At 48.1% G+C, this 27,940-nt stretch overlaps 3 protein-coding genes across 5 annotated transcripts; 2 read left to right on the forward strand and 1 right to left on the reverse strand.

The window, feature by feature from the left end:
• Window positions 1-201: 201 nt before the first annotated feature.
• Window positions 202-17,368, forward strand: RAD54L (RAD54 like). Of its 2 annotated transcripts, XM_068198648.1 has the most exons (18): window positions 202-293; window positions 401-490; window positions 1,499-1,618; window positions 2,356-2,416; window positions 3,991-4,126; window positions 4,901-4,970; window positions 6,166-6,454; window positions 6,867-6,991; window positions 8,393-8,543; window positions 9,691-9,817; window positions 11,952-12,026; window positions 12,455-12,585; window positions 12,687-12,797; window positions 12,940-13,063; window positions 13,383-13,461; window positions 13,567-13,746; window positions 15,193-15,356; window positions 16,480-17,368. In XM_068198648.1, exons 1-18 carry the CDS (start codon window positions 291-293, stop codon window positions 16,679-16,681), a joined length of 2,238 nt encoding a protein of 745 aa, XP_068054749.1. In that variant the 5' UTR covers window positions 202-290; the 3' UTR covers window positions 16,682-17,368. The 2 variants fall into 2 exon arrangements, with proteins under 2 accessions (XP_068054749.1, XP_068054748.1); XM_068198647.1 differs by lacking the exons at window positions 202-293; window positions 401-490 and adding an exon at window positions 734-755.
• On the reverse strand, window positions 17,076-25,774 carry LRRC41 (leucine rich repeat containing 41). Of its 2 annotated transcripts, XM_068198645.1 has the most exons (10): window positions 25,579-25,774; window positions 25,407-25,493; window positions 25,036-25,106; window positions 23,128-24,259; window positions 22,486-22,731; window positions 21,450-21,614; window positions 21,009-21,107; window positions 20,411-20,533; window positions 19,457-19,532; window positions 17,076-18,283 (listed from the first exon to the last, which is right to left on the reverse strand). In XM_068198645.1, exons 1-10 carry the CDS (start codon window positions 25,703-25,705, stop codon window positions 18,049-18,051), a joined length of 2,361 nt encoding a protein of 786 aa, XP_068054746.1. In that variant the 5' UTR covers window positions 25,706-25,774; the 3' UTR covers window positions 17,076-18,048. The 2 variants fall into 2 exon arrangements, with proteins under 2 accessions (XP_068054746.1, XP_068054747.1); XM_068198646.1 differs by lacking the exon at window positions 20,411-20,533.
• A 134-nt stretch (window positions 25,775-25,908) lies between these two features.
• UQCRH (ubiquinol-cytochrome c reductase hinge protein) lies at window positions 25,909-27,224 on the forward strand. The gene is made up of 4 exons (XM_068198650.1): window positions 25,909-26,044; window positions 26,130-26,150; window positions 26,375-26,536; window positions 26,960-27,224. The coding sequence occupies exons 1-4, from the start codon at window positions 26,021-26,023 to the stop codon at window positions 26,990-26,992; spliced, it is 240 nt and encodes a 79-aa protein (XP_068054751.1). The 5' UTR covers window positions 25,909-26,020; the 3' UTR covers window positions 26,993-27,224.
• The last annotated feature ends 716 nt before the right edge of the window (window positions 27,225-27,940 follow it).

The raw sequence follows: 27,940 nt of genomic DNA on the forward strand, positions 1-27,940 counted from the left end.
TATTTTTTCCTTTTTCTCTCCCAGTCCCCCTCTGAACACCCCGACTTGACACGGAAATTCATGATGAATCCCAAGTCCTCTTATTACTATATATATATATATATATAAAAGCAGTGGATTGCATTTCTTTGCCATACGCCCCCTCCGCGGAGCCCGGAGCGGGTCGATGCGGCTCTGCTGCTCGGCGCTCGCTTGGCCACGCCTGCGGGCGCGGGGCGGAGCCGGCCCGGCGGTTTTCCCGCCAGCGGCGCGCGCGGGCCGTTACCGCGTCCGCGCGCTCCCGTGAGGCGATGGTGGGTGTGCGGGGGGGGGGGGGGGGGAACCGGACCGGGGATCTATGCCAGTGCCTGTGCCAGGAACCTCCCTGCCCCTCACTGTGTGTGTTGTGCCTCTATTCCAGAGGAGGAGCCTGGCCCCCAGCCAGCTGGCCAAGAGGAAGGCGGGCGATGGAGATGAGGAAGAGGAGGAGGAGGACTGGCAGCCCCCGACGGTGAGCGAGGGGTCCCGGGACGTGGCCCCGTGTGTTCTCGGCCCCGTGTGACCCCGCAGCCGTGGGCAGACTTGGATGCGTCCAAGTCAGCCCCCGGTGCCTGAGCCTCCCCATCCTCTGGGCATCGCGCCCCGGTTTGTGCTGCCGTAAAACTTTGTTTCTCGGCATGCGCTTGGTGGAAGAACTTCATTGTGTACAGATGGTGCTTCGTGGTTATGGAAAAACGTATCCCTGTCAGAGCTTCGAGTGCTGTGTGAAAGGAAGGGTAACTAGGAGTAGGCTGTTTATGACAGAATGTTACATATTTTTGTAACAGGACGGGGAGGATCAGTTTCACCGATTATCTGTGAGAGGCGGTAAAGACCTCGTTTAGGCATTCATAATGACACAAATCCCAGCCCTAATCCTAATTTACGGTAATTAGGTTCTATGTCATACAGGTTAAAGAGTCTGACGTGATGTTTTCTGTGTCAGATCCATTTTTTCTGTGCCAGCAGGTGTTTGAAACCGTGCCTCACGCTGGAGAGGACTGTGTTAAATCAGGAAACAGATCAATAACTTTACTATTTTCATACCCTTCTAAGTGTTTGAAATGTAGGGTTCAGTGTAAGGCCTTCGACTTGCATAACACCAGGTGCCGTGGAGCCTCTGGGGACTTTGATGTAGTTTGTTCCATGCTACTGACCCTTTCTTTTCTTAATTCTGCTTTTGTATTTGAGCGGCGGGACAGGACAAATCTTAGCATGCACAAGCCTTTTACGGGTTAGAAAGTGGTAGTTATTTTCTTAACTAGGAGAATGTTTTAAGCTTCATGTAAATCAAACTTTCAGGTTCAGTGCCCCTGCTGTGTGAGTCCTGTGGCATCGGGGGGTGAGTGATGGCTGTGTGTGCTCAGAGCTGCTCGGCTGCCTGGGTGATGGTCTGTGTGCTTTGCTGTTTACTGAGTGTGGCTGCAGAGCATCTCTGCTCTCCCCAGCTGCCCCTGAGTTGTTTGGTTCTGTTTGCCAGGGCCGGAAGAGGCAGAAGGCAGCTGCTGAAACAGAGAGTGGAGAATGCTACCGCTCACCTTTCCGCAAACCCTTGGCTCAGCTGACCAACAGACCCCACTGCCTGGACAGCAGTCAGCACGTGAGTGGAGTTGCTGCTGCTACACACACAGCTCACTCAGCAAGGAATTCCCAGTGCCTCCATGGCCCCTTTTAAACTGAGGCGTCAGGCGGACACAAAGTCTTTTGGGAGAGGCATTTGGCCAGCTCCAGCCCTTTAATGTTGAAGGAGCTGTGGTGGGGGAACTTGCTGGAGTGGAAATCCTGAATGAGGGAGTTCTGTGAGGCCCAGGTGAAGGACAGTACCCAGAGGTGTGAGTTGCTTTCCACCCAGGTAGGTCAAATGCTGACTGCCTGCCCAGTTCTCCCTGGGCTTCCACTGCTGGAGACCAGATGCTGGACTAGCTGGGTGCTTGCTGATCCAGCATGGATGTTCCTGCAGTGGTAGCCCAGCTCATTCACAGGAAATTAGTTGCCTGACTAAATTACCAAGGCAGGGGGCAGCAGTAAGTTTTAAAGAAGTGAATAAAGCCAGTGGATTTAGGAAGATGGGAGCTATGAAAAATCAATTTCATGTATTAGAAAACCCAAAGGAAAATAGTTTTGAAAAGCAGAAGTGGTGGAGGAAATTGTGCTGAATTGTTACTTTCTTCCTTTTGGATAGTCTTGAAAGTAGTTGGAGTTGAAGCTTGAGTAGATTAAATAGAGGGACTCTGAGTACTTGGCAAAACTGAGTTCTCAAAAAATGTCCTGGACTTGCTTTCTTGAGCAATCTCTGAGTTCAGACTTTTGAAATGTGTTTTCTTTCTGAATTCCTAGGAGGCTTTTATCCGCAGTATTTTGTCCAAACCCTTCAAAGTCCCCATTCCAAATTATAAAGGTAAGATGAGGAGGTTTAAGGATTGTCTAGATTGGCTGACTTGGGTAAAACAGATGATGCTTAGGCCTGTCAAATATATCTGTGGGGATTATTGTTATTTTTTGCACTGATGCATATGTTCCAGAAATCCTTACTTAATTTTGAAAGAAAAATACTGGCATATTAGCAAAGTCTTCATATTTCTTACTAGTGTTTAGTTTGGATAATCCTACATTTCAGAATTGGATTTTATAGTCTTACTGCTATGTATTTGATGTAGTGCCAGGAGATTTTACACTGTATCACAAATACAAAAGCAAAATGAGTTCCAAGCCACGAAGGTTTATCATTTAAATAATGATGCTAACAGACAGAAGGCTGTGGTGAAAAAGATTGTATGTGCCAGTTTTATTTCTACTTGGCTTGGAGTGTTGAGCCTCAAGGTGATCTTCAAAACGAGATCGTTTTGAAGTTCAAAGCCTCAGCTGGTTTGAATCAGTGAAACATAAGATCTCAGAAACAAATGGGCCTGTTCATGTCCCCTGCTTCCCCTTCACCCTCCAGCTGAAAAACTCAAATGCAGATCAACCAATTTCACTCAAACTTTAGTTATGAAAATGACTGTAAGCAGCCACTGAATATGGAGTGACAAGCCCCGACAGAGTTTGGCAAAGCTCACTTCTGGAGAAGCAGATTTGTCAGGAAGCTCAAACAGAACTGTAACTGGGAAAGCTGCTTTCTGTGGCTGTTACCTTGCTCTCTTAATTGGGACAAGGGGCTGTTTCTTGTGCTCTTTCTTTCTCGTGTGTGCATTGCTGCCTCAGCTTGTGATACACTCCTGTTTTGCAAGGAGCTTTAGTAAACAGTGGACAAATAGACTGAATCTTTTTCAAGCAAAATCAATCCTGGGAGCACAGTTGCCTGAGTTTTGATGGGAAAAGGGATTTTTATGTATGTTCTTGTGTTCATCTCCATTTCAAAACTGTGACATCAAAATACAGTACTAGGAAAAGGGACTCATGCTTGGTTTCTGCTTTTCACAGAAGCTGGCTCCAAGGCCAAACATCTACTATTGCTCAGCAGAGAGAAAATAATACCCCAGAGCAGGTAGTGACAATATGATGCTGGCTGTGGTGCTGTAGAACTTCATCACTGTTAGAGATCAGTTCCTGACCTTGCATCAAAGATACAACTCTAGCTAAGTCTGGGTTAGGTGACCCCAAAAGAGAATTTCACCCAGCATATTCTATATGTAGGAGTGTATTTTTTGGGCTGTTGAGATATACATTCTGGAACCCTCCTTGGCTTTCAAAAAACTAGGAACAGCCACCTTGGGTAAGCGGTGTCATTGCTCCTTCATTGCCGTTGTTCCTTCATTCTGTTTTTTCCTGCTGCAGAGGTTCCCACTGTGTGCTGCCAGAGCGCTGCCAAACAACGGCCCCACTTAGGTTTGCTGTCTGCACCAGCTGTGTGTGCACCTCCACTCCAGCACCCAATTAATTCACTGTTCCTAAGTGTAATCAGACTCTGCTGCCAGGCTCTGCTTGCTTCCAAGAAGATGTTGTTGTTTGAGCTGTGCCTTTGTTCAATTTCAGGGCCCCTGGGCTTGCGCTCGCTGGGAGTCAAACGGGCAGGACTGAGGGGTCCTCTCCATGACCCATTTGAGGAAGGAGCTCTGGTTCTGTACGAGCCCCCGGTGCTGAGTGCCCATGACCAGCTGAAAATAGACAAGTGAGTCATCACCTGACATAAATGCTGCAGCTCTGGCCTCTTTCTGGGTGTAGGTTTATGTGCTTTTCTCCCAAATGTGTTTGAGCTGGGGTCTGAACATCAAGGGGATTTCGATTCCAAGTATTCTGCCTGGGTTGGTTCAGGTATGGTTACAGTCAAAGAAGGAATGTACCCATGCAGGATTGTTTGTGTTCTTTCACTGACTGTTCCATCTCTCATGCATCAAAAATTTAAACCTGTTGCAGGGAATGAGCATACATGCATGGAGAAATTGCTTAGAAAATCTCATGGCTTGGTCATTTGTCAGGAAACATCAGCATCTAAGGACAAGCAAAGTGAGATGACTGTCAAATGTTAGGCTGCCTACTGGTTTTTATTCTGAAGTAGTTTCTTTTGTGCTATTGTTATAACTTAAATAGGCTGTCAACTGGATCTTCAGGGACAGAGGAAGGGGTTTCTCTCTCTAGAAATTTAGTTATGGTATTGTTATAGAAACAAGAAAAACAATACTGACTTTTTAACTGTGTCTCTGAATCACATTCAGCCCTTGTTTTAACCACAGACCACATCCATGGTTTCACTGATGTTCCAGACTGTGGGCAGGTCTCTAATTTCATTCTCAAAGCTGAATTAATCAATTTTTCACTTTCTTGTTTGAAGTTGCTTCCCCTGTGCCACAGGAGAGTCCTCAGTATAGCAGTGAGATTTAACAAAACCTAAACGTGTGCTAAATTCTTCAGTCACACTCTCTTCTTCCTTGACTGCCTCCTGCAGGGACAAGGCACCTGTCCATGTTGTGGTGGATCCTGTCCTCAGCCGTGTTTTACGACCCCATCAGAGAGAAGTAAGTTTTCCATTGGGACCTGAGGGTGTGGCTGGAGGATTTGTTCCATTTCAGAAAGCCACATTTCCACTGCTGGAGTTGTTACAAGTCTGCATAGACCTCACAGACTAACAGTCTAACAGACTCTAGTCTGTTGCAAATACCAAGTAAAACATTTGTTTTAAGCATCCTCTGAGAAGCCTGCTAAGATTCCTATGCTGCTGTATTCAGCTGATGCTCCTACGTAGCTGTGCAGCTCTACTCCAACTTTGTTGTGACTTTTGCCTAATTGCTGGTTCTGCAGCAAAATGCAGTCTTATAGTCATTAATGTAGTTTATAATTGTTCAACTGGCTTAAATAAATTCCATTAGCCTCTTATTAAAAGTCTAAGAAAGAAGGTTACTTGAAAGTGCAGGTCAAGGTGTTCCATCTTCAAGTCCTAAGTAGTGGAGTAGAGAGGATGAATCTTTGCAGGTGTGTTTAGCTTGTGCATTCACACAACAATGCCCTGGTTTTCTTTGACTCTCTTATCATCACATGGTACAGGAACATTTTGAAGTTTGTCTCTTTTCCCCCCATCCCCCCTTTATCTCTCTCAGTGATGTGTCAGGGCCTAATGCAGGGCTGAGCTCTTCTCCCACCATGTGACATGGGTTAAAACCTCAGCCCTGTGTCTTCTCTAAAGCTAAATCTGCTTTGGACCTTGAGCCCCCAGGTGAGTCACTGCTTCTAGGCAGAAATGATGAGGGCTGATGATGGTGTTCTGGGAATTATTCAGGCAGCAGAAACAACTCTGCTCACTCTGATTCTTTAAAATTACCTGATTTGGTGGTATTAAGTTGATAAACCTCTTTGAAATTATTGATGCATGTTAATTCATGGCCAAGCCCTGTCTAATGCAGCCAAAGGTAGAAATTTCTGGGAATTCATGTTCAGAATCTGGTTAGAATTGTACAAGAAAAATGTAGCAAGATTTTGTGCATGTTGTGAGGTACATGTTGGCACCAGTAGTGCTGTTTCACTCCAGATGTGGTAGCATTTTAGCTGTGCCTCGGGTGGTTTCCCTCTGTCTCATTAGAGCACTGCATGTCCCCAGGGATGTGTGTGCTACATAGATCTGCTGTTTGTTGTGCTATCAGTCCTGTGCATTGTAGTAATGAAGTTGTCACTCTGCTGATGTTCCCATCCTGTTCTGAGAGAACAATTTTTTGGCAGGGGGTGAAATTCCTCTGGGACTGTGTGACGAGCCGGCGGATCCCTGGGAGCCATGGCTGTATCATGGCAGATGAAATGGGGCTGGGCAAAACTCTCCAGTGCATCACACTCATGTGGACGCTTCTCCGGCAAAGCCCGGAGTGCAAGCCTGAAATTGAGAAAGCCGTGGTGGTGTCTCCCTCCAGCCTGGTGAGAAACTGGTACAATGAAGTAGAGAAATGGCTGGGGGGAAGGATCCAGCCACTGGCCATTGATGGAGGCTCCAAAGAAGAGATCGACCGTAAACTAGGTACAGAAATGTTTGCAGTCTGGGTGTTTGGCTGGTTGGGATCAAAATCTTGCTTTGGAAGAAGGCTGCAGCAGCTCATGTGAACATCTCTGAGCAGTCACCATATCTCTGCAGAGTGATGGCTGTCTCCACTAATATGTTCAGATCTGACCCTTGAGTGGTTGGTAACAGTTGATCTTCTGCCATAATCCAAATCTAGTCAGGTGTTAGGGTAGTCCCAATGTTCCAGGAAACGAGGCAGAAGGGACATGGAAATGGGAATAGTTGTGGGGAAAGGAGAATGGGTATATATGGGTGGAAGAGTTTTCATAATTTTTTCAGGCAAATGTTTTGATCATTTAACCTGTTTTCTGTTAGTTTTCCTCATACTTTTTTTTCCTTTCATTTCCTTTTTTCCCCTTCCCATCTGCAGTTGGCTTTATGAGCCAGCATGGCCTGCGAGTGCCTTCACCCATCCTGATTATCTCCTATGAGACCTTCCGACTGCACGCCGAGGTGCTGCAGAAGGGCAGCGTTGGGCTGGTCATATGTGATGAGGTATGGGGGCACCTTTAAGGGGAATCCATTCCTGGGGTTTTCTCAACATCTGGGTGAAACTGGATCTGCTTTCTTAAAAGGAGAGTGGACAATGGGATATAGCTATGGACAGCACCCATTCTAGTGTTTCAGAGGCTCTAAGAACAAGCATACTGTGTGAACCTGAATGGGAGAGGTGTCTTCATGAGCCAAGATATGAAGAAAATCCAGCTGGTGATAACTGCATCCACTTGTAGGTCCCTGATGGGTCCCTACTAGGGCCCTCTCCATGTGAAATATATACCAGAAGGGAGGTCCATGCCTGTCTCTTGGTAGTGCCCTGGCTTACTGGTTTTCATGCATTGGTGTATGTCAAGCTGTGCTTTCACATGGCCAAAATTGAGTTGTTTTTTCATTTGTCATTCCCTATTTGTGGTTATAGGTAGTGAGAGCCAAAGATGCTTTGAAGGACAAAATAAAACAAGTGGCCTCTGCCTCCTTGAAACGATCAGGCTGATCCTTGAAACAAACAGCAGATCTATGTAGCACACTATGTAGCCTGGCTGGGGTTGAGGTGTCCTCTGTTGCAGGGTAGAAGGAATTTATTAAAGAGGGGTGCCACCCAGTGGTTTGGCTTTGTATTTGCCAGAGCAGTGCCGAGAGAGGCTTAAAAAGAGTGAGTGTCCTCATGAGTGTAGCTCCCATAAACCTTTTATCTACAAGTCCATGACTACCCACACCTCTCAGTGCCCCTGGAATGAGGCTAGCACCTAGGGAATCTGGGAACCCACGTCCTTGGCCTTGTGGCTTCTATACATTTCCAAAAAATACTCCCCTCTGCAGTCTGGCACTCATGAAAAGCATCTTGTCACTTGTGCTTTGTCCTACTCAGCACTCAGATGCTAATAAAGTTGCTTTTCCCAGGCATGAGAAATGGTGCCTGTATTCAGATTACCACTGTAAGAGGTGAAGAACCTCTTTTTATTAGTGTGCAAAGGTCTGGCAATCCTCTGTATAGGTGGTCTGAGTGGTTTGTGGTCTTGACCTTGAGTGAAACAATTTTACTGGTCCAGAGTTCAGTGCTTGTGTTGATAGCTGAAAACATTCTCATCTTAGAACAGGAAACAGTTCTTACAGTTATATTGTGTGATGGTTGTTATTTTCATGGTAGACTTGCCTGGGTGGAGCTAAGATATTCTTGGTCTGGGAAGCTTGTAATGTTTTGTTTCCTCACATTATGGCTACAGGTTTTTCACTAGATCTTTGTCCTTGAAACAAGTCTATTGCAACACTTAGTCCACTACCAGGAATGGGAAAAGTGGCGAGATGCCTTTTATCAGTGCTGATAAGGCTCTCCAAGCTGCTTCCTAAAAGGGCCACTGGATTTATCAATCTTACTCCTTTTCTCTGTTTTTTTTACAGGGCCACAGACTGAAGAACTCTGAAAACCAAACTTACCAGGCTCTTAACAGCTTAAATACACCTCGACGAGTCCTTATCTCGGGCACCCCTATTCAGAATGACCTGCTGGAGTATTTCAGCCTGGTGCACTTTGTCAATTCGGGCATCCTGGGTAAGAGATGAATGTATGGGAGATGGGAGGGAGGGGAAGGTGCTGGCCAGGCTTCCTTCAATGCCAGCAAAAGCAGCAACTGAGATGCTGTTGAAAAATCATGTCAGGAGCTTGTAACTAGATGATCTCTTAAGGTCTTTTCCACCTCAAACCATTCTGTGAGAATGAGACTTAGTCTCTTTCAGTTTGTATCCAGAAAGCCTAGGTCAGGGTGCCCTGTCCTAGAGGCTATGTATCACCTGGGCTCTGTTTAAACAAGATTTTAATGCAAAGTAAACCAGTCTAACAGGTATTTTGGAAGGTGAATCAATTAAGGTAAAATGAATATGTGGAACTTGAATGCTACTGTAAATTATTTCTATTTTCATCACCCATGATTCTCTCAGGTTGTTGGGCATCCAGTCCAAGAGGCTTCTCATTAATTCTAGCTCATGCCCAACTCTAGTTAAACACAATTAATCAGATTCTTAGTCTTGCAGGCAGAATTTGGGCTGTGTCTTTTTCTGTTCAGCTGTTTTGCCCCCAGGAGTTCTCAAGGAAAGGATGGAATGGGGTTGTAGATGTTCTACATCTGCTTTTTCTGTGTGCTTCAATTTTGGGTAGTAATTACAGGGAGCTGATGGGATTTTCACCTGCCCTCCTTGACCTGTACTTTGAGCAAGATTACTCTCCCTGTACTTGCAGTTCGTTCTTTTGAGATGAGGTTAATGGTGTAACTACTGCGGCAAAGCTGCATGCACTCACTAGGCATTTTTGCCACTTTCAGCCTGTGGCCAGTAGTAAGCAACTGATTACAGATAATTTTGGAGTAGGCACAGATAATGCCTGTGCTGTTGTTTGCAAGGACAAAATCTGGGAATAAAAGTATAACTGGAATGTGAGCAAAAGCAGTATGTGTGTGACTGTTTAAGTAAAATTCTGTGACCTTTGGCTTTGCACTGTTGTTGGAGTACAAAATGATTATCTGTTAAATTGATTTGTCTGCCTTGTGTGAGTCTTTATTGGCTAGAAAAAAACTCCAGTCTTATGGATGGGATGAGGGTTTGTTTTATCTGCTGGGCCTGGCATTTGGAGTGTGGTGGCTGTGGGATGCTGATCAAAGGTTCTTTGGTAGTAGTTATCACCTTTTCACTTCTGTTTTATACAGGAACTGCACAGGAATTTAAAAGACATTTTGAAATGCCCATCTTGAAAGGAAGAGATGCAGATGCAAGTGAAGCTGAGCGACACAAGGGAGAAGAGAGGCTTAAAGAGCTGATCAGTATTGTGAACAGGTGAACTTCATCCCTCTTCTCTTTGCAGAGCTTTTGCATAAGCCCTGCTATATTTCCAAATTACAGTTGTAGCTGTAATGAATTCTCTTGCCTGTTACGTCTATTCAGCAAGTGATTGTGCAAGTATTTATTGCCAAAGAAATCCATATAGGGTGGAGCTTTAGTCTGATAAATGGAACTGACATGGCACAGTCAGCTGCAATCATCCCCAAGCAGTACTCTCAGATACGGAATTATTATTTGACTCCTATGTTTCGGTTTTCTTCTGGGATTTGAATAATCAGGCAGCATCTTCTTATGTTATCTACAATGTGGGCTGGATCAGACTTGAGATCCATCTGGCCCAGATGTTGTGGAGCAGAAGGAGTATAAGGAATGTCCCTCAATTCTGCTGTTGATTGCCCAAGTCACAGAATAGCCCAGCTCACACTTAAACAGTTTTGTTGGCTCTGTAGGGCTGATAGGACAGACTGTAAGTGTCAGAGATGGGACTTCTGATCCCCAAGAAGCACCTCTGTGATGTGAAGGGCTTCTTTATCTTTGGTCGATTTGTGGTACTTGTTTAAACCTGTTGTCTCTACATGAATACAACCAGTTTATCCCTATCTGCTGGCAATTGCTTGGCTCTCTTTAAGAACTTTCTAGAAAGACTCTTGAATTCTCAGCATTGCTGGGGTCTTCAGGGTTTTTTCCGATTGTTTGTTCCTCTTGGGTTTTGTTTGTTGTTTTATGTTGCTTGGTTTGTTTTGGTTTTTCAATCTGATCTTTTGCAGCTATCACAAATACAATCCTGCAGTTCACAGTAATGGTAAATTAAATTTCACACTAAGTAGAGTCCACAGAGACAGTCCTGACCTTGACTTGGATCAGCTTGCAGAAACCTGAGAAAAAGGAAAGGTTGGGAGGAGAAAAGCTTATTCCTTCTTGAGGTGCATTTATTTCTTTTTATAGTTGATGAAAAATGGATGTAAAAGTGTGTTCGGGAATGCCTGTGCCTGGCTCTGTTGAAGTCTTTGTCCTTTCTTTGTTGTGCAACAGTCATGATACACAAATAGGGAAGACAAAGCAAAAAAATAGTAACAGATGAATCTGTTGAATTTGGAATTGCAAATGGGACAGTGATGCAAAAACAAATGGAATTATAGAGGTAAGGCTGGAAGGGCCCTGGAGGAGGCATCTAATCAGTCTTGCTGTCCTAAGGTAGAAGGTGTTAGAACTGAAGACCTAAACCATCTCTTAACCCCCACCCAGCACTGAAGACTTTGCAATTTTCCTAGGACACCTTTTCCAGGGCAGCACTGTCTTTGCAGTTAGAAAAGGCTCTTAATGTGTAACATAAATCTTTCTTACTGCAGTTTAAGCCTATTACTTTTCATCCTGCTGCTTATAGGTTCAGAGACCAGATTATTCTTTTATTTACCAGCCTTTGACTGACTTTGGGGTTGTCATATATCCCTGCTGTCTTTTTTCTATAGGTTTTGTAACATATTTTTGATGTTTCCTGGCAGAACTGGGTTCCTGCACCTCTTAACTCTGGTTGCTTAGCTCAGCACTTTTTCTAGTCTATTCCACCTTTTCTGAAGTGTGGCAAAACTGCTCCATGGGGCATTTCCAGAGGCCAAAGGATATGTCCTTTGCTGGAATCTTGGGCCAGGCCATGAGCCCATCTTGGGTGAGGATGGCTACTGAGTTACTAAATGGGGAGTTTCCTGCCTGTACTTTGGATTATGCCCACAGTTTGTGGTGGTTGATCACTGTGCTTGTTTGCTGTCCATGCTGCTGGTCTGTTGTAGTTCAAATTGCAAATACTGCTGGTAATTTGAGGGAGAGCAGAGTTTCTCTTGTGACTGAGCTCTCTCTGTGTAGGTGGCATCATGTCTGATCCCTCTACATCTCATGAACCACACTGGAAGCCTTGCAAAGACAATGGGTTATATATGGGGCTCTGTACACAATGTGGATTGTGGGTGTCTGGCCTCTGCTATGTGTTGGACTGTCACAGACCTTTGGAGAGAAAATATCAAAGGGACTGTCTGTTGACCACATGAGGAATCATAGTGATAAAACAGATTTTTATCAGTAAAAGTGATCCAAGAGTCATCCAAGCATCTCATCTTAAGTTCTCTCTCTGCAGGTGTTTAATTCGGAGAACTTCAGACATCCTGTCCAAATACCTGCCAGTGAAGATTGAACAGGTGGTCTGCTGCAGGTACCAAAAACCATCTGCTGTGTTTGGGAAGTAGTGGAAGCAGCAGGAAGGACTGAAAAATTGCAATAAGCCCTTCAATTCTTGTGGTGACTGCTTCCCTCTAGGAATGATGTTGTAGCCATTGGCAGTATGTTGCTTTTCCTCCTGAAGCCACAACCCACAACTGGTGGTTCTGCCAACCAGCTGGTGAGCTCTGGGCAGCTGTGTAGAGCAGAGCCCTGGGCTATGCAGTCTCTGCAAGCTTCACTTCAGCTCTGGAAGATAGCAATACTCTACCAGCAGCCTTGGGGGCAGTTCTAGGCTGTCTGTGCTGTAGCAGACAGCTCAGAAAAACTGAGCTGAAAGGAACACTGTGTGTAGATGGAGCAGGGTTTGTTTGCATTTGTTTGACTTCAGGCTGGGACTGCAGAGCTCCTGTTGTGTTTCAGACTGACACCTCTGCAGACTGAGCTGTACAAGAACTTCCTGAAGCAAGCCAAGCCAGTGGAGGAGCTGAAGGAGGGCAAAATCAGTGTTTCATCTCTCTCTTCCATCACATCCTTGAAGAAGCTCTGTAATCGTGAGTTGTTCACGTGGGTTTGGGTTTTGCACTGTTGGTGGAGCTTTTTTGGGTCTCCCTTGTGCACTCTAAACAGTCTCTGGGCTCTGTTTATTCTTCAGATCCTGCTCTTATCTATGATAAGTGTGTAGAAGAGGAAGAGGGATTTATGGGAGCCCTGGGTTTGTTCCCTTCTGGCTACAGCACCAAATCCGTGGAGCCCCAGCTCTCAGGTATGGTGGAACTCAGCAGTACAGATGTGCTGCCTAACACAAGCAACCACGAGACTGTATTTAGCGTCTTACCAAGTGCCCCTCCAGGGTCTGCAATTTGGGAATTCTGCTCTAGCTTTTTCTTTCTTTCATTTTTGTCCAGGAAAGATGCTGGTTTTGGATTACATCCTTGCTGTTACCAAAAGCACCAGTAATGACAAGGTGGTTTTAGTGTCTAACTACACTCAGACACTGGATCTATTTGAAAAGCTCTGCCGGAGCAGAAGGTTTGTCTTTGGGTTTCACTGCTTTAATCCTGCTAGACTGTACTTGTTGCCTGTGCTGTAAAAGAACTGGCTGTTCCTACACTTTCTCTCAGCAGGAACTTGTGATCTGTCTTTTAGCTCAGGTGTTCCTGAATTGGAACCAATGTAGCTTGTGCTTTGTCTGCTGAGGTCACTCAGCAGAAAATCTGTGGCCCTCTGCTAACATTTCTAAAGCCCATTCTGTTGTTACAAGGCTGATGGTGACAGATTTTTCTCAGTTTTAAGTAGGATGCTCTAAAGATGGGAGCAGTCTGGTTGTAGTAAATGCTGTATGTTCTAGGTATCTGTATGTCCGGCTGGATGGCACCATGTCCATTAAAAAGAGAGCGAAGATTGTGGAGCGGTTCAACAGCCCCTCGGTGAGTAGAGCCTGCCAGACGTGAGCAGCTCTCCTGCCAGCTCTGAGTGCTGGCAGTAAAAACATGGCTGCTTCTGCAGTCTAATCCAAGCCTGCCTTTTTCCAGAGCCCTGAGTTCATCTTCATGTTAAGCAGCAAAGCAGGTGGCTGTGGTTTGAACCTGATTGGGGCCAACAGGCTGGTGATGTTCGACCCTGACTGGAACCCGGCCAATGACGAGCAGGCCATGGCTCGCGTGTGGCGGGATGGCCAGAAGAAGATGTGCTACATCTACCGACTGCTTTCGGTGAGGAAAACTCTCCCCTCCTCAGCATGAAGCTCTGGGTGCCAGCCCAGACTGCAGCTGCTGTGATTGGGGCCAGAAGGGAAAGAACTCTTCTGTGTTGGTGACCAGAATTGATTGGAACTTAATTGCTTCCTACCCTTAGATGTGTTGCCATGGAAAACCATGAAGGTTCTAGCTGGAGGGTCATTACTGCAGCCCTTGGTTTCTAGCAGTGGCTGGCTTCTGAGAAATAGAAACAACTGTGGCTTTGCAGATAAGATGCTCCTTTGAAGTCATTTAGGCATTTGACTTCTTTAATTTTATGGGGTGTCTGATGCAGGAGTTGCTGTTTTTCAGTCAGGCTGCAGCCTGTTTTAGGATGTACGTGTGCTTTAGAAACAGCAAGTACGTTCCTGGAATTACCAGCAGCATTTGGGATGGAGCTGCCAGTGAGCAGATGGGATAGCTGCTCTGTAGAGGAAAACCATGAAGGAGATTGCTCTTTTCAGGCTACTCTAACACTTTGTCCAGCAGTGCCAGCTGTGATTACTGCTTAGAAGTGTCTCCTCTGCTCTGTTCACCTCTCATTAGTTCAGACTGTGGGGCTTTTTGTTTTGGTTGGGTGTTGGGGGGAAGTTGTTGGGTGGTTGGGTGGTTTTTCTGTATGTGTGTGTTTTTTTTTTTTTTTTTTTTTTTTTTTTTGGTTTTGGTTGGGTTTTTTTTTTTTGTGTAAGCTTAGGTTCCTTGGTCAATTATTATTTTTACTTTGAGAAATCAGACATTCTTTGCCCATCTTTTCTTAATGGAGTTCTTCTCTGACCTTGCTGCACTTGGAAGCAGGGAGCTCCTTTGCTTTTAGAAATAGGAAATCAGTCTGCAAATCATGACTAATCACCCCCCTCCTTGGTGTTAAATTTGTTTGCAAAATAGACATTTTGCTCTTAGATTTTTGCCTTAGAAATACAGCATGCTGGGCTTTCTGCACATCTGTTCTGGAAGCAGACATTTCCCTCCAGGCAGGATGTGATTGATCTGTGTGTGGGTGAAGCAGAAAATAGTGCTGATACTCGTGTCACCCAGGGCTAGACCTTGTTTCTGCTTCTTGGGGAGATTGTAGTTGGGATTTTTTGTCAGGGAGCAGCTGTAGCTGCTCAGCTCCTTTCCCTTCCTTCCTGTCAGCACATCCTGGTGCAGTGTGTGACTTTAGCCATGAATGGCATTTCCATCTCTTCCTTATCTGTATCTCCACTGGATCCACTCCACAGGGAAAGAGAAGCAGAGTTGGGTTAGATCTGCAACAAAAGACATGTAGTTGGAGTGCAGCTACTAAAACTTGCCTGTCACCTGTACTGGTGAGGCACTGAGTGGTCCCAGCAGTTTAGTGCCATTTATCTGTGACACTTTTCCCATGTAGAGCTCCTTTAACACCAGTGTTCCATCTGCGCTTCATCTCTGACTTGCCTGTAGACGGGGACCATAGAGGAGAAGATATTCCAGCGCCAGACCCACAAGAAAGCCCTGAGCAGCTGTGTGGTGGATGAAGAGCAGGATGTAGAAAGGCATTTCTCCCTTGGGGAGCTGAAGGAGCTCTTCACGTTGAATGAGACCACCACCAGTGACACCCATGACAAGTGAGTATTCTGAATGACTCGTGGCTGGGATAGCAAAAGTTTAGTTGTGTAATTCAGGGGTCTCCCAGGTAGCAGGATGAAGTCCAGAGATTGAGCCTCAAGTGTTTCTGCTTCTGAAGCTGTTAACCACCTAGACATGAGCACTTCCTTGCTGTCCTCCCTTTTTGTTATCTAGAAAAGCTTTGCTGGCTGGACAAGTGAGCAGACTATCTTGTAGCTGCCTGTTTTGGAGACTGAAACACTGCAGCTAATGAAAAGAGAGAAACTGATCAGAGCTGTTTAAGGTGGAGCCTAACTTGGTCATTCCTTACTGCTCTCTTCCTGGTGAACAAATGCTGAACTGCTTCCATATTAGGGCTTCTCCGTTGGCTAAGAATTCATGAAGCCAGCCCAAGTGCTGTTCTGGCAGCTAAAAGAACACTCTTCTCCATTGTCTGCCCTTCTCTCCCAGCCCAGAGACCTGTGGTATTATAGCCACCAGAAAGAGAACAGGGAATGCAGGAAAAATGCGTCACTGTGAAAATTAAGACTCTTAATTCAGGCAAGAAGTGAAGAAGATTAATTTTAAGCTGTATCAAGGCTTAGCTCAGTGTAGGTATCCATTCTGCATGGCAACAGCCCTTGCTGGCCTGGCTGCTGCTGTTCTTTGTCTCCTTAAGTGACAGCTCAGTGGGGCATCTCCAAAACAACCCGAGCACAGCCTGGTGGCTGTGGTGGGAGCCAGGATGGAGTGTTTTGGAGCGTGGTGTGCTCTTTGAACTTGGGAATCCTGATGCAATACTAATGTGTTAGCAGCAGTCACTTGAGATCTGCCTTAAGCAAGATCCCACACCTTTCAAGAGAAACTCCTCCTGAATTTCCTCTGGGTCTCGCTGGGCCATTCCCAAATGGTTAAACATGAAGAGGGACTGCCATTTGAAACAGAGCCCCCAGGTTTTCAAAATGTCTGAGTCATTCCTTACCTGTCACACACACCAGAAGGTTTAAATGAAATGCAGTAGTAATTCAGAAACTGAAAATCCAGGGCGGTTAATCCAAATGTTACTGGGCTGCAGCTTTGAACAGCCCATGGGCAGAACCAGCAGAGGAGCCTTGCACTGATCTTGCACTGATCTTGTGGCAGGATCAAGTGTCGCCGCTGTGTGAACGGGCACCAGGTGCGGCCCCCTCCCGACGGCTCCGACTGCACCTCGGACCTGTCCCAGTGGCACCACTGCGCGGACAGGCGGGGGCTGCAGGACTCTGTGCTGAAGGCAGCGTGGGACGCTGCTGTCACCTTCACTTTCCATCATCACTCCCACGAGGAGCAGCGAGGGATTCCCTAACAGGTTACTGTCCCCTGTGGGGGCTAGGGCAGGCTCTGTGGCAGCCTGCCCCACTTGGATCCCTTTCAAGGAAAGGGGCCGTGGGCAGCTGTGCATGCTGGACTGTTGTGTGGCTGTGGGATAGCAGAACAGCGTGGCTCTGGAGTGGCTGCAAGGCCCTTGGAAGTGCTCAGTCTGCTGCAGCAAGGAGTCCGTGGCTTTTTCTTTGTATTGTGTGCCTGAAAAACAGCCCCTTGGGAACTGGGAATAACGGGACCTTGCATGCTTGATCAGATTCAGCACTGGTTCTCCTGCCTTTGGTGTTTGTGCCTTCTACTCGGCCAGATTTTGTCTTGAGGTTTAAGTTGAGCCAGGAGTTTTATAGCACTTGATGTGCAGTCAGGTTTTTTTCTTGTGACAGCTCTGGCTTACAGTTGCTGATCAAAACTTGCAGGATCCATTTTTGCTGTGAAATGTGAACCTTGCTGATTACTTGGGAACGAGGATTTTGTACAGGGGAAAAAAAATTTTAGCTCATATGTTGAACATCTGGCCTGAAAGATCATGCAAGCAGTTGGAAATCAGGCTCTATTCCAGTAACTCCATTTCTAAAACCACTTGCTTTGTTATGGGCAGGATTCCCTGATCTAGCAGTGTTTTAATGAGATCACATTACATGACAGTAATAAAATTCACTTTGGTACATTATGGGTCTTAATTATAATTTTATTATAAAAATGTTACAAAATAACAAACTATTCAAAACCTGTATAAAAAGACTGCAGACACTGGAAAAGGGAAGTGTGATTGCAAATAAACAGCAAGCTACTTGGTATGTAAAGAATTTTTTGGTGTAAAGTACAACTTTCCAAATGCAAAAAGGGGGGGCTTTGTTAGCTTGTTTTCTACTCCCTTTAGTGGAGGAAGGAGTTCTTACTTCACAGAGCACAGAATGATGAAGTTGGAAAGGATGTCAGGTGATACTGTTTAATACCTCTCCTCAGAAACAAGATCACCTAGACCTGGTTGCCAAGACCCACAACCCAGTGGCCATTGAGTCTCTCCCACACTGGACATGGTTATTGGTGAGACACTAGCTGAAACAACATGAAATTTGTCACAACACCCAGTGATGTAAACAACTGTTTGCTCACAAGCTCATTTGATGCATGTCCCATTTATAATACTCGAAAAGATGGCAGCGTTAGATCACCTGGAAATACAGCAGTTGGCCCCTGTGGTCTGGTGTGTCACGGCACTGTCACACTCTTTCTTCAAATGAACAGCAGAGTGAAAAGAACAACTCTGTACTGCTTGAACTGGGGAAGAACCCCCCACCTGTGCTGTGCAATCAGAAGGTGATGGGTTTCCTCCCGCTCCTGTGTCCCTCACATGACACTGATGTAGTCAGCGAAGGCCTGGGAGGAGTCCCATGCGTCGTTGACTACACTGCACACGGCTTTGAGACGCCGCAGCGCCTCTTGCGCTGTCTCTGCATCCTGGTCCAGCCAATTCTGGAAGAGGCGGAGGTGTGTGAATGGAAGCTGTCCCCCTCTCTGCTGGATGTGGCCTTCCAGCTTCTTTGTGAACTCCAGGAGCCCATCAGGTTTGATGCAATTGGAGCTTTCCAGGGAAAGAAGAAAAAGAAAAAAAAAAAAAAAAGAGTCTAGGCTATAATTGAAGCAATTTAAATTACTGTTCCTTCTAGTAACTGCCAGTGCAGGTACCTGAGGATGTTTCAAGGCCAGGTGCACCTTTTTTCAACAGTACAAAATCTAAGTGTTTCTCATGAAAACCAAAATGAGTATGAAAGGCTGGAAACCTTTTTAAACCGAAGTGGTAGCAACTGCCAAGTTAAACTGATTATCCATACCTCTTACTACTGACTTAAGTAGACCTAGCTTTGGCCTTAAAATGTTGTAGCTTAAAGTGTTGTAGCTGTCTGGACCAAGGGACCTGGCCCCTTCTACAGGTTCCAGTGCAAGACTCAGCAGTAAGCGATCATTTATCTCTTCCTGCTGAGAAAATCTGAAGGGCATGTGTCAGATCCTGTTATTTCTACAAGATTAAAAGGTCAATTCCCATGCAGAGATGTGTAAATAAATATCAAGTTGCATGCTAGATTTAAGTCTTGTCAGAGGCCCAGTAACAATCAAGCATCAAGCCTGCAGGAGGAGTGTGGCCATGGCTGAATAAATTGTCAAGCCCTATGTACTCTGAACAACCTGAGGCATGAAGATGTAAAGAAGGGGGGGCAGAATCAAGCAAAGCAGTTGTTAGTACTGCAGAAATGCCACCCCCATGTGCTTCATGAAGGTTGCTGCCTATGTGTAAGGCCATTCAGGGTCAAGAAGAGAGCAGCAGTTCCCACTGAACACCAATGCTGAGGAAAGGAATGCAGAGGCATTCTCAGAATGTGCCAGGAACAGTGACAGCATTCCTTTGCTATGAAGGGGCAGTGGGAACAGAGCTGTTCACACTGATACCCAAGAATAAAAGTATGTAGGGATGTTAGTCCCAACCTATAGCTCAGGGAGGGCCTGCAGGAAGCTCCCAAGGGAGCAGCAAACCAAAGCTGCTTTTAAGATGGAGTTTGACTCCTTCTAAAGATGAAATGTCTCCAAGATCCTGGAGGTCCCTGAGGGTGTATGTGCCCCTTGTAGCATTCTCTGAGCTTTTCTTGGGCAAACATTCCCTCAAGGAACAAAGCCATGCTCAGGTTCTCCTGCTGTAAGAGCCCAGTTCAGCTCTCTCCCTCCCAAAACAAGGAATTCAGTGTTTAGAGCAGCAGAATACCTGACATCCAGTTGGCAGAGGGAAGAGGAGGAATCTTCAGAGAAAATGTCTGCAAGGGCAACCAGCCTGTGATTCCCTGAAAGGGAGAAATGCACTATTAGATGCAAATTGGAAACAGTCTTAAAATTTAAATTGCCATAGCAGTGGGATAATAGTCCAGAAAAGGAGTCTGTAAGAATGTGAATGCAACACAAAGAGCCTGCCTCTGGACCCTCAATGTGTCCCCCTCAGTGACATCAAGTGAGTTCATCCCCCTGAGCACTGTGTTGGAGGCAGTGAAAACATTTGCAGATAGGGTAGTTTGTTTTCCTTGAAAAATCACGGTTTTGTTTGAGAAGTCCATATGCAGCTTTGTTTTAGAAATCACAAATATTCAGGTTATCCCAAGCTTTCCTCTTTTACTTTGTTAAAATAACAGAAAACAATGTTTGGGATTTATCTGCAATTAATTTCTCAAACATTTCTACTTGGTCTGTGATTCAAAAAGCCTATCACTTCTGTAAATTCAGTTCCACTTCCTTGAAACAAATCCTCCTTTACTTGTTCTCATTCCTCCAGTGGCTGCCAACAGCTGTTGAGACACAAACTGCCCAAACTTGGGCAAATCTGTGCCTCTGAATCAGAGGCAATGCATCTGATTCTGGATCTGTTCCTGTTAAAGTCTGAAGCAGATCAGTGTTCAGTCAAACATGGAGATGTGCTGGAACTTGCATTTGCTGCAGAGAAAAGCAGCCATAATTCTTGCACAGTACCTTGGTACACTGCTGAATGCAACTGAAGTTCTGCCTTTAAAAATGGATCCAGTGCTCCTAATTTTGTGAACCAAATCCCACTGTTCTTGCACAGGGTAAGTTCAGCACTGCGGTCAGCAGCTCTCAGTGGTGCTGACTCCAGCCCCAGGGTTCTCTCCAGAGAGCTGCTCTAAGGTCCCACAGCCACACACAGCATACACACCAAGGCGGTTCCCGGGCAGTTTGAGGCTCTTGAGTGATGAATTTCTTTTCACTGTGTTGATTATTTCTGACAAAAACTCAGCAGTAGAGCTTTCAAACAGCCGGCAGAAGGAAAACGTGATTTCTATGAAGAAATGGATTTACAGTACATATGAGTACTCCGTGTGCTTCATTATTCCATAATTACATTCTGCAGACAGCTCCAGCCCCTAATCCACATGCAAGAACAAAGCTCCCCCAGCAGTGGATTGCATATAACAGCACTTCTGCTGTGTCAGGAAGAGAGCAGAGATCACACCCAGGTAAGAGGCTCTGCCAGCTCACCCAGTTAAAGGCTGATGTGCTCTGCAGGTTAAAAATCTTTGTTTTATAGCTGAGACTGTAGACACTTCCCTGCAGGATTTGCCAGCAGCTCCTCTGCTCCACTGGCACAAAGACAGGCATGTTCCCACTCTGACAACATCTGCAGATCTGCTTCAAATATCTGTGACATATGGCTTAACGTTACACATTCAAAGATCCCCTCTTAAATGCCAGCGAGCCAAAAGCAGCCACCCACAGCACCTTTCCAAACAATAGTACCCAGGAGCTGGCTGTACCTTGCAGGCCAGGATCCTGAAGCAAAAGCAGAACTTCTTTCTGGTGCTCGGCCAGGTTTACATCATGAAAGCTCAGTTTCTTCAAATTTGAAGTACACTCTAAAAGCAAAACAAGTTCTCAGGTAAAGCACTGCACATCCTTGGGGTAAAAACACCCTGACCCAGCTACCAGCTAACACACAGGAACTGCCTTAGACTGTGGGTAATTTGTGCTGGATTGTGGATAATTAAAAAGGAACTGTTGTGGTGTGCAGGATCATCTACACAACACAGCATGTGGGGTGGTTGTCACCCATTTCCTTTTCTCGGGAGACTCCAAGGATGTCCATGCTGAAGAGATGGACCCACCTAAGCTGGCTTCATGCTAGAGGATGGAAGACCACAGCATGGAAGCTACAGTGTGTGCGCCCCAGTGATGCTGCCTATGGGTTTGCAGAGTACCTTTGAGCACCTCCAAAAGGAGTCCAAGTTCCTGGGGGCAGGGCAGTGTGGCACTGTCAAGGGACAGCTGCTGGAGGGACTTGGATGCCTTGAGCACCGGCAGTAGGAACGCAGTGTGCAAAGGTTCCCTGGGGAATCGGATCTCCAGCACCTCCAGGCAGCTTTCTAAGGGAAGAGAAACAATGAAAGAGTTTGCTCTGAAGTGCCTGTCTTCAGTGTAGCTACAGCAAGCAGGAAGCCTCTATGCCCAACACCACCATCCTTTAGGTTGGTAGAAACTGCCTATGCACCATGCCCTGTCCTGAGGAGCTCTGGCAACTCAGACCTGGGGTATGTCAATCACTTACAGCTCACTCCAGGCTTCCTGCCAGACCACAGGGCCACCAATTCCTACTGTGCTCATCAATGCTTGAGAAAAAGTCACCCTTTAAGGCACGAGCCAGTCAGTGTCTTCCCAGGGCACAGGTCTTTCTTGACCCCACTCCAAACTCGCTCAGGCTTTGCTCACTGCTTTTCTGGCAATTCAAGGGCTAATAAGGGTGATGGGAGACCTATGAGCTGAGCACCCACTGCTGATGCTCCCAGGCTGTAATCCAAAGGTTTCAGCAGTCTTTTGCCATCTCCTGTGGTACTGTGATGATCAAAGGATGCTTTCCCTCTGCTTAAGGGTGTGTCTAAGGGTTACAGCCTCACAGTCAATGGGACAGACAAAGTGGAAGCTCACAGTCAATTTACAGATCTGGTGGGATAGAATCCCCAGGGACAGTCACAGGTAGCAGGTTGTGACTGGCCCTGTACAAAGCTGATGTTGCAGCACGCTGGGATACAGCAATAAAAAATTTTCTCTGAGATTCCAGCTCCACAGAACACCTTAGATTGGAAAGGACAAACTGCAAAAACAACTAAATCAGAAAGGTAAAGCTGTAATTGCCTAACAACAAACCACCATAATAGTGTTGAGTGAAGCCTGGACCAAGCCTTTACAGCTCTACCTGCCTGCTAAGTCCTGGCCATCACTCAGAATGATGATTCCTACCTGGAATTTCTGCCTTGCTGCAGCTTGGACTCGCCTCTGGCCTGCTGCCCTCCAGCTGGTTTTTGAGGTCAAAGCTGACCGAGAGCGTGTGGAGCTGGGGAAGGGCGCTCAGGATGCAGTGGACGAGCTCCATGCAAGGCATGTGGGAGAACATGTCGCTCACGCGGAGCACGCGGAAGCGGCACTCTGGGTGGCGGGACAGGGCCCGGAGCCCGGAGAGGATGCAGGAGATGTTGGCATTCAGGCCTGGAACAGCATTTGTACAGAAAAGTGTCAGCTGTGTGTGTAGGCAGACATGCAGAGCTGGAGCTGCAGCAACGGCAGCCCGAGTCAAAGGCTAAACTCACAGACAGCTTTATCCACGCATCCTGAAGCTACGCTCTCTGCATGGCAGATGCAGATCTGGCTCTTCCCTCTGCCCTCTCTGAAGGCTGTTTAAGCACAAAGCCAGGGGCTGTTCTGGGACAAAGGGATCCCATTCACTCCCGTAAGTCCTCACACTCATTAAACATCTCACCAAACACCTTTCTCAAGATGGGGCACCAACACTCCTACAGTGCCCCTTCCCATGAAAATTAACACATGGTAAACCCAAGCCAGACCATTAGAGCAGGGTTAGAAGAAAGTGTCCTATTCACTGACCATTGTAGGACAGAACCAGGTTTTCTAAAGACACCCAGGAGCTCAGCAGGTTACTCAGAGTCCGACATGTCTCCCCAGTCAAAGGAATGGAGAACAATTCCAGTGTGGAGACACTTCGGAAGCGGTGAGCAGCTTTCAGAGAAAGGATTCCAGCAGGTCCTCCTCTTTTCTTACAGCCAGCATGACCAGTGCATGGAGATTCTGGGGAGGAACTAGTCCAGTTCTCAGTGGTCTCTCCCTCTGTGGTCCTGGTTTTGTCCAGTAACCTTGAATTATCCTCTCTAGCAACAGTAAAAACAAAATCATAGAGATCTTCTGGGTCAGTATAGTGTCCCTTGTTCCGTCTGAGGCAGCGACGTTTCCTTCCCACTGCAGGTTTCTGCCATCTGTGTGTCTTTCGAGGAATGAGGTGACAAGACAGCTGCTCTGAGCTGGAACGAGGGGAAGAACCCCCCTGAATGCTGGTGTGGCCACAGGGCACCTCGCTGCTTGTCTCTTCAGAGGCTGGGCTTTGCGGGGGAGGACTTCTGGGGCCAGAGAGGACAGAGGTCATGTAAGCATCAGCCTCTTTTGAGGATCTCTTCTGGTTCTCACCACTGCTCCCCTCCTGCTCAGCATTACAGTCCCTCTCTGCTCCCTCCTGTGTTGACTCTTGGCTTTGGGCTTTGTTCTCCTCTCTGCAAAAATCACACGGGCTGCCGTGATAGGTGAGGGCATTTCCCGAGCGCCAAAACCCAGCGCTCATAGTCAGAATGAGAACGAGAAGGACTGTGTCGGGAACAGGCCAGGAGCACATGGACACCTGGCTGACAGAGCCGTGGTGGATCAGCCGGTGAAGGAGCAAAGCCAGCGAGTGCCTGATGGACTGGTCACAGGACAGGAGGTGCTGGAACTTCAGGACCCGCAGGGAGCCAGCCAGGTTTTCAAGCACTTGGTGGTTGTGCTCGGCAGCAAGTTCCACGGCCCCCTGGAGCATGTTGCAGAGGGTGAGCTGGGAAACGTGTGGGGAGCTGTGCAGCAGCGGCGAAAAGTGGCGGTCGTGGAGGCGCCAGTCAGAGGAAACGTCCAAGACACCATGGAGGACGTTGGAGAAGAATGTTTCAAGGAACTTCTTCCTCCAGCATTTTATGCTCTGCAATTGAACAACAGGGTGTAGGAATAAAAAGTCAGCATCCATTTTTCTTGTTCTTTTTAAGTTAAATGATTGCTGTCTGCTAACCTGGTGTCCAAAAATCCCCTCCTGCTAGCTCCACTGAGACCACCTCTCCAGTTCTCAGCATCCTTCCTCAGTGTGTTCCTTGAAAACCTGAGTGAATCCCATTGCTCTCTTCATCCTCCTTCTGGCCTAATTTAAACACTCCATGGTTTGGAGCTGGGCCATTTTTTTTTTTTGCCTATTAAAAACCACATCACCAGCAATTTTCTTCTAGCATCTATTTACTGGCTGTCATTAAGTTGTCTGTTAATGATTCTTCTACCATGATGAAGCAATGAAGCTGGTTCAGTTTTTCTACATAAAACCATTCTCCAAACTCACTGTCTTCTCTATTTTTCTCATGCTTTCTAAGACATCACCATAATTTTTTTTTGCGCCAGTGTAAGTGTAAACATGATAGAAGATACTGTTTTTATCCTCTGTTTCAGTGAGAATCTCTGAAGACAAAGATTTGCTCTTTTGCCAAACTCAGTGTTGGGAGATGAAGGGTGTGGCTGTGCACTATTCTTCCTTTATAAATCCTATTTCCCAAAATGTTTGTATTACCAGGGTCATGCCTTGGTCCGGAGCTCTACGAACACTTATAAACAGGTGCCAGGAATTGATTGGAGGCAGCCAGAAAAACCTCATGGAAGAGAGCAGAAACAGGGCTCCTGTGTCGAGCCCCTTCTCCCAGCAGAGCGTTTCCTCACCTCCGAGTTGGGCGGCCTGGTTTTCATCACATCGTCCCACAGCTTGCGCCAGATGGGCTGTGTCGAGAGGCCTGGAGGGAAGAATCATCAACAGGGCGCTTTCACCCCTCTAGCAGTGTCCTGCTGCGGAGCTCGATGGGACGGATGCCGGGGGCACAGCCCGAGCCCGTCCGGGTGTGGGATGCAGCGCGGTGTCCCTGGGACCCCTCTGGGTCGGGGCTCCTCTCTCCAGCTGAGGGTCCCTGCGCTGTGGGCTCCTCCCGCCGGGTTTGGGGCCATCCCTCCAGTCTCTCACCCCATCAGTTTGAGGGGCCCGTCCCTCCCGCCCGGGGGTGTCCCCACGGGTTCCTCGCCGTCCCCGCCGGTGTCACCTGCTCTCCGCGCGGCGTCCTCGGCCCGCTCGAGATGGAAGATGGTGAGGAGCGGCAGGAGCCCCCGCAGGAGGTGCCCGGGCAGCGCTGCGGAGAGCCAGAGGGAGAGGGCGGCAGGGTGCGGGCAGGCTCGGGCCCCGCGCCCCGCCGCCCTGCGCCGCCCGCGCCTTACCCCAGACGTCCCGTTCCAGGGCGGCCATGCTGCGGCTCACGGCGGCCGCGCTCAGCGCGAACAGGCTGCGCGGCCGCTCGGCCGCCATCACCGCCTCGGGCACGGGCCGTCCGCACCGCGCCGCCATCTTGGAAGGCGGCTACAGCGGGCGGCCATGTTGGGGAGGTCGTGCCGAGCAGCGGGGCGGACACCCGGCGGTAGCAGCCCGGCCGAGCCGGCTCCGAGGCCGAGACACACCGGAAGAAGGGAGAGGAAAGGCGGGAGCGCAGCAACGGCCGTCTTGGCGCGGCCACACGCGCGGCCGCTGCCAGCTGCCATGTTTGGAAGGGCCGCGCCCCGGGCCGAAGCACCGCCCTGCGGAGAGAGCGCTTCCGCTTCCGGCGCGGGCAGAGGCGGTTCCGGCGGGTGACCCTGGCGAGTCCTTCTGTGCGGCGGGAGCGCGATGGGGCAGCGCGGGGAGCCCGAGGTGGGCGCGGGGCGGCGCGGGGCCCGCACGGCACCCCCGGGCGGGCAGGCGGGCGGTAACGCTGTGCTCTCTTTTCTTTCCGCAGGAGGAAGAGGAAGAGCTCGTGGTAAGACGGGGAGCCGCGGCGGGGACCTGCGGCTGCCCGGGGCCGTCAGCGCCGACGAGCAGGCTCGGGGGGCTCGGGCGGGGCCGCGCCGTGCCCGCGCTCCAGAGCTCCGTGGGGAGGCCGGGCTGCGGTGTGCATGCGGGGCTCCCTCTTGAAGCGCTGGGGCTCGGGGGGAAGCGGCGAGCGGCGCTGTCCCGGTGCTCACCGCGGCCCCGTGTCCGCAGGACCCCCTGACCACGCTGCGGGAGCAGTGCGAGCAGATAGAGAAATGCGTGAAGGCCAGGGAGCGGCTGGAGCTGTGTAGCGAGCGGGTGTCCTCCCGCCCCGAGACAGAGGAGCAGTGCACAGAGGAGCTCTTCGACTTCCTGCACGCCAGGGACCACTGTGTAAGTGCAGCGGCCCTGCTGCGGCTCTGAGCAGAGCTGCCGTCAGCCACGCTGCTGGCAGGGCTGCCAGGTTCAGTGGGAGCTGTGCTACCTGTTCGGTCCTGCTTTTTTCTGTAATGTTTGGTTCCTCTTTGTTGCAACAGATCTAGCTGGGATTCAGTACGTTGCTAAACAATTAAATAACTCAAACCCAGTGTTTGTACCCTGCAAATGCCACTTAGCTATTTCTGTCTTGTACTTGCCATTTTTAAAGTTAAGCCTTTTGAACCTGAGCTGAAGCTTTGTAAGGCACCTCAATAGCTTTCTTGAATGACTTTTTGCAGCTGTGGAGGTGTGCATTGTTGGCCCAGAAAACCAGTAGGCAACACCTTGCTGATTTCCATCCCTAAGCCATGAGTTACTGAGGGCTCTCTTTCTTTCCAGGTTGCTCACAAGCTTTTCAGTAAGCTTAAGTGAAGGGGGCATGGTTGTCCATCGGCTTCCACAGCCGGTGCCAGCGGTTCCTGGGTCACAGTTCTGCTTCCTGCAGTCCATCCTCCCTGCTGAGCATGAATGAAACGGCTTCCTGGCAGCCTGTCACTGCCTCTGTGCTCCTGGAAGGTGTGCAGCTGTGCAAAAAAAAAAAAAAAAACCCAACGTGTTGATGTTCTGTAATTTTCCATATTAAACATTGAGAGTTCCTGTGGAAGTGCTCTGTGTTTATTTCCTAGTTCTTGTGCTTCTGACTTGTACTGGGTGAAGATGAAATCAGTGGGTATCAGAGCCCAGTTAAGGGCAGGAGAGTTTTCCTCACTTGTGGGAGTGTAATTTTTGTGCTGCCATGACGGACAGCTGCTGCAGCCCAATCCCAGAGGGAAGAATTTGTCTGTTGGAGCCACAAAGATTATTCCTAAGCCCCTGAAGACCAGTGTTGTTCACGCAGTATGTTCTGACTAAATTAGACTAAAGGGAGAACCTTTTCTTGGAGAGAAGAGCTCGTCCCCACGCTCAGGGGAAAGCTGTCACCTGTCCCTCACTGTCTCGTGCTTCTGCCAGCGGCTGGAAGAGCCTCCTGGCAGCAGCCAGCTCTGCCTTCTTGCCCACGAAACCAACCACGTGGCTGTGGAGGTGCATGGGGGTGATTCACCTGCTCAAGCCCCGGTCAGGGTCACCTGGGGGGAGCTAAAGCCTTTCAGTGTGAATTACCAGCCCGTTCTGCTCACCCTGGGACTGTCCTGTCCGTGCTCTGCCTGCTCCTTTCGCGAGAGACAGTGTTTGGTAGGAGGAAAACTAGGGTATCTCACGGCTATTCTTCAAAGCGGAATGAAAGCCACCACCTTATAAATCTGGTTGTTCATTATCCATGAAGTAGCTCACGGTCCTTTGGCGCGGTCCCTTTCCAGCCGCGCCCCGCGCAGTTCCCGG

Source organism: Anomalospiza imberbis, chromosome 9 (assembly GCF_031753505.1).
Source record: "Anomalospiza imberbis isolate Cuckoo-Finch-1a 21T00152 chromosome 9, ASM3175350v1, whole genome shotgun sequence".
In the NCBI taxonomy this organism is placed as follows: Eukaryota; Metazoa; Chordata; class Aves; order Passeriformes; family Viduidae; genus Anomalospiza; species Anomalospiza imberbis.

What these genes read in the sequence shown, in the direction of transcription:
- RAD54L (XM_068198648.1), top strand. An exon ending in TACGACCCCATCAGAGAGAA is followed by an intron (nt 4,971 to 6,165) that starts GTAAGTTTTCCA and finishes ATTTTTTGGCAG; the next exon opens with GGGGTGAAATTCCTCTGGGA. An exon ending in GGCTGGTCATATGTGATGAG is followed by an intron (nt 6,992 to 8,392) that starts GTATGGGGGCAC and finishes TTTTTTTTACAG; the next exon opens with GGCCACAGACTGAAGAACTC.
- UQCRH (XM_068198650.1), top strand. Translation starts at nt 26,021, where the DNA reads ATGGGGCAGCGCGGGGAGCCCGAG. An exon ending in GGCAGCGCGGGGAGCCCGAG is followed by an intron (nt 26,045 to 26,129) that starts GTGGGCGCGGGG and finishes TTCTTTCCGCAG; the next exon opens with GAGGAAGAGGAAGAGCTCGT. An exon ending in AGGAAGAGGAAGAGCTCGTG is followed by an intron (nt 26,151 to 26,374) that starts GTAAGACGGGGA and finishes CCGTGTCCGCAG; the next exon opens with GACCCCCTGACCACGCTGCG.
- LRRC41 (XM_068198645.1), bottom strand. Translation starts at nt 25,705, where the DNA reads ATGGCGGCGCGGTGCGGACGGCCCGTGCCCGAGGCGGTGATGGCGGCC. An exon ending in CCAGGCCGCCCAACTCGGAG is followed by an intron (nt 24,260 to 25,035) that starts GTGAGGAAACGC and finishes GTTCAATTGCAG; the next exon opens with AGCATAAAATGCTGGAGGAA. An exon ending in CAGCAAGGCAGAAATTCCAG is followed by an intron (nt 21,615 to 22,485) that starts GTAGGAATCATC and finishes CTCTTCCCTTAG; the next exon opens with AAAGCTGCCTGGAGGTGCTG.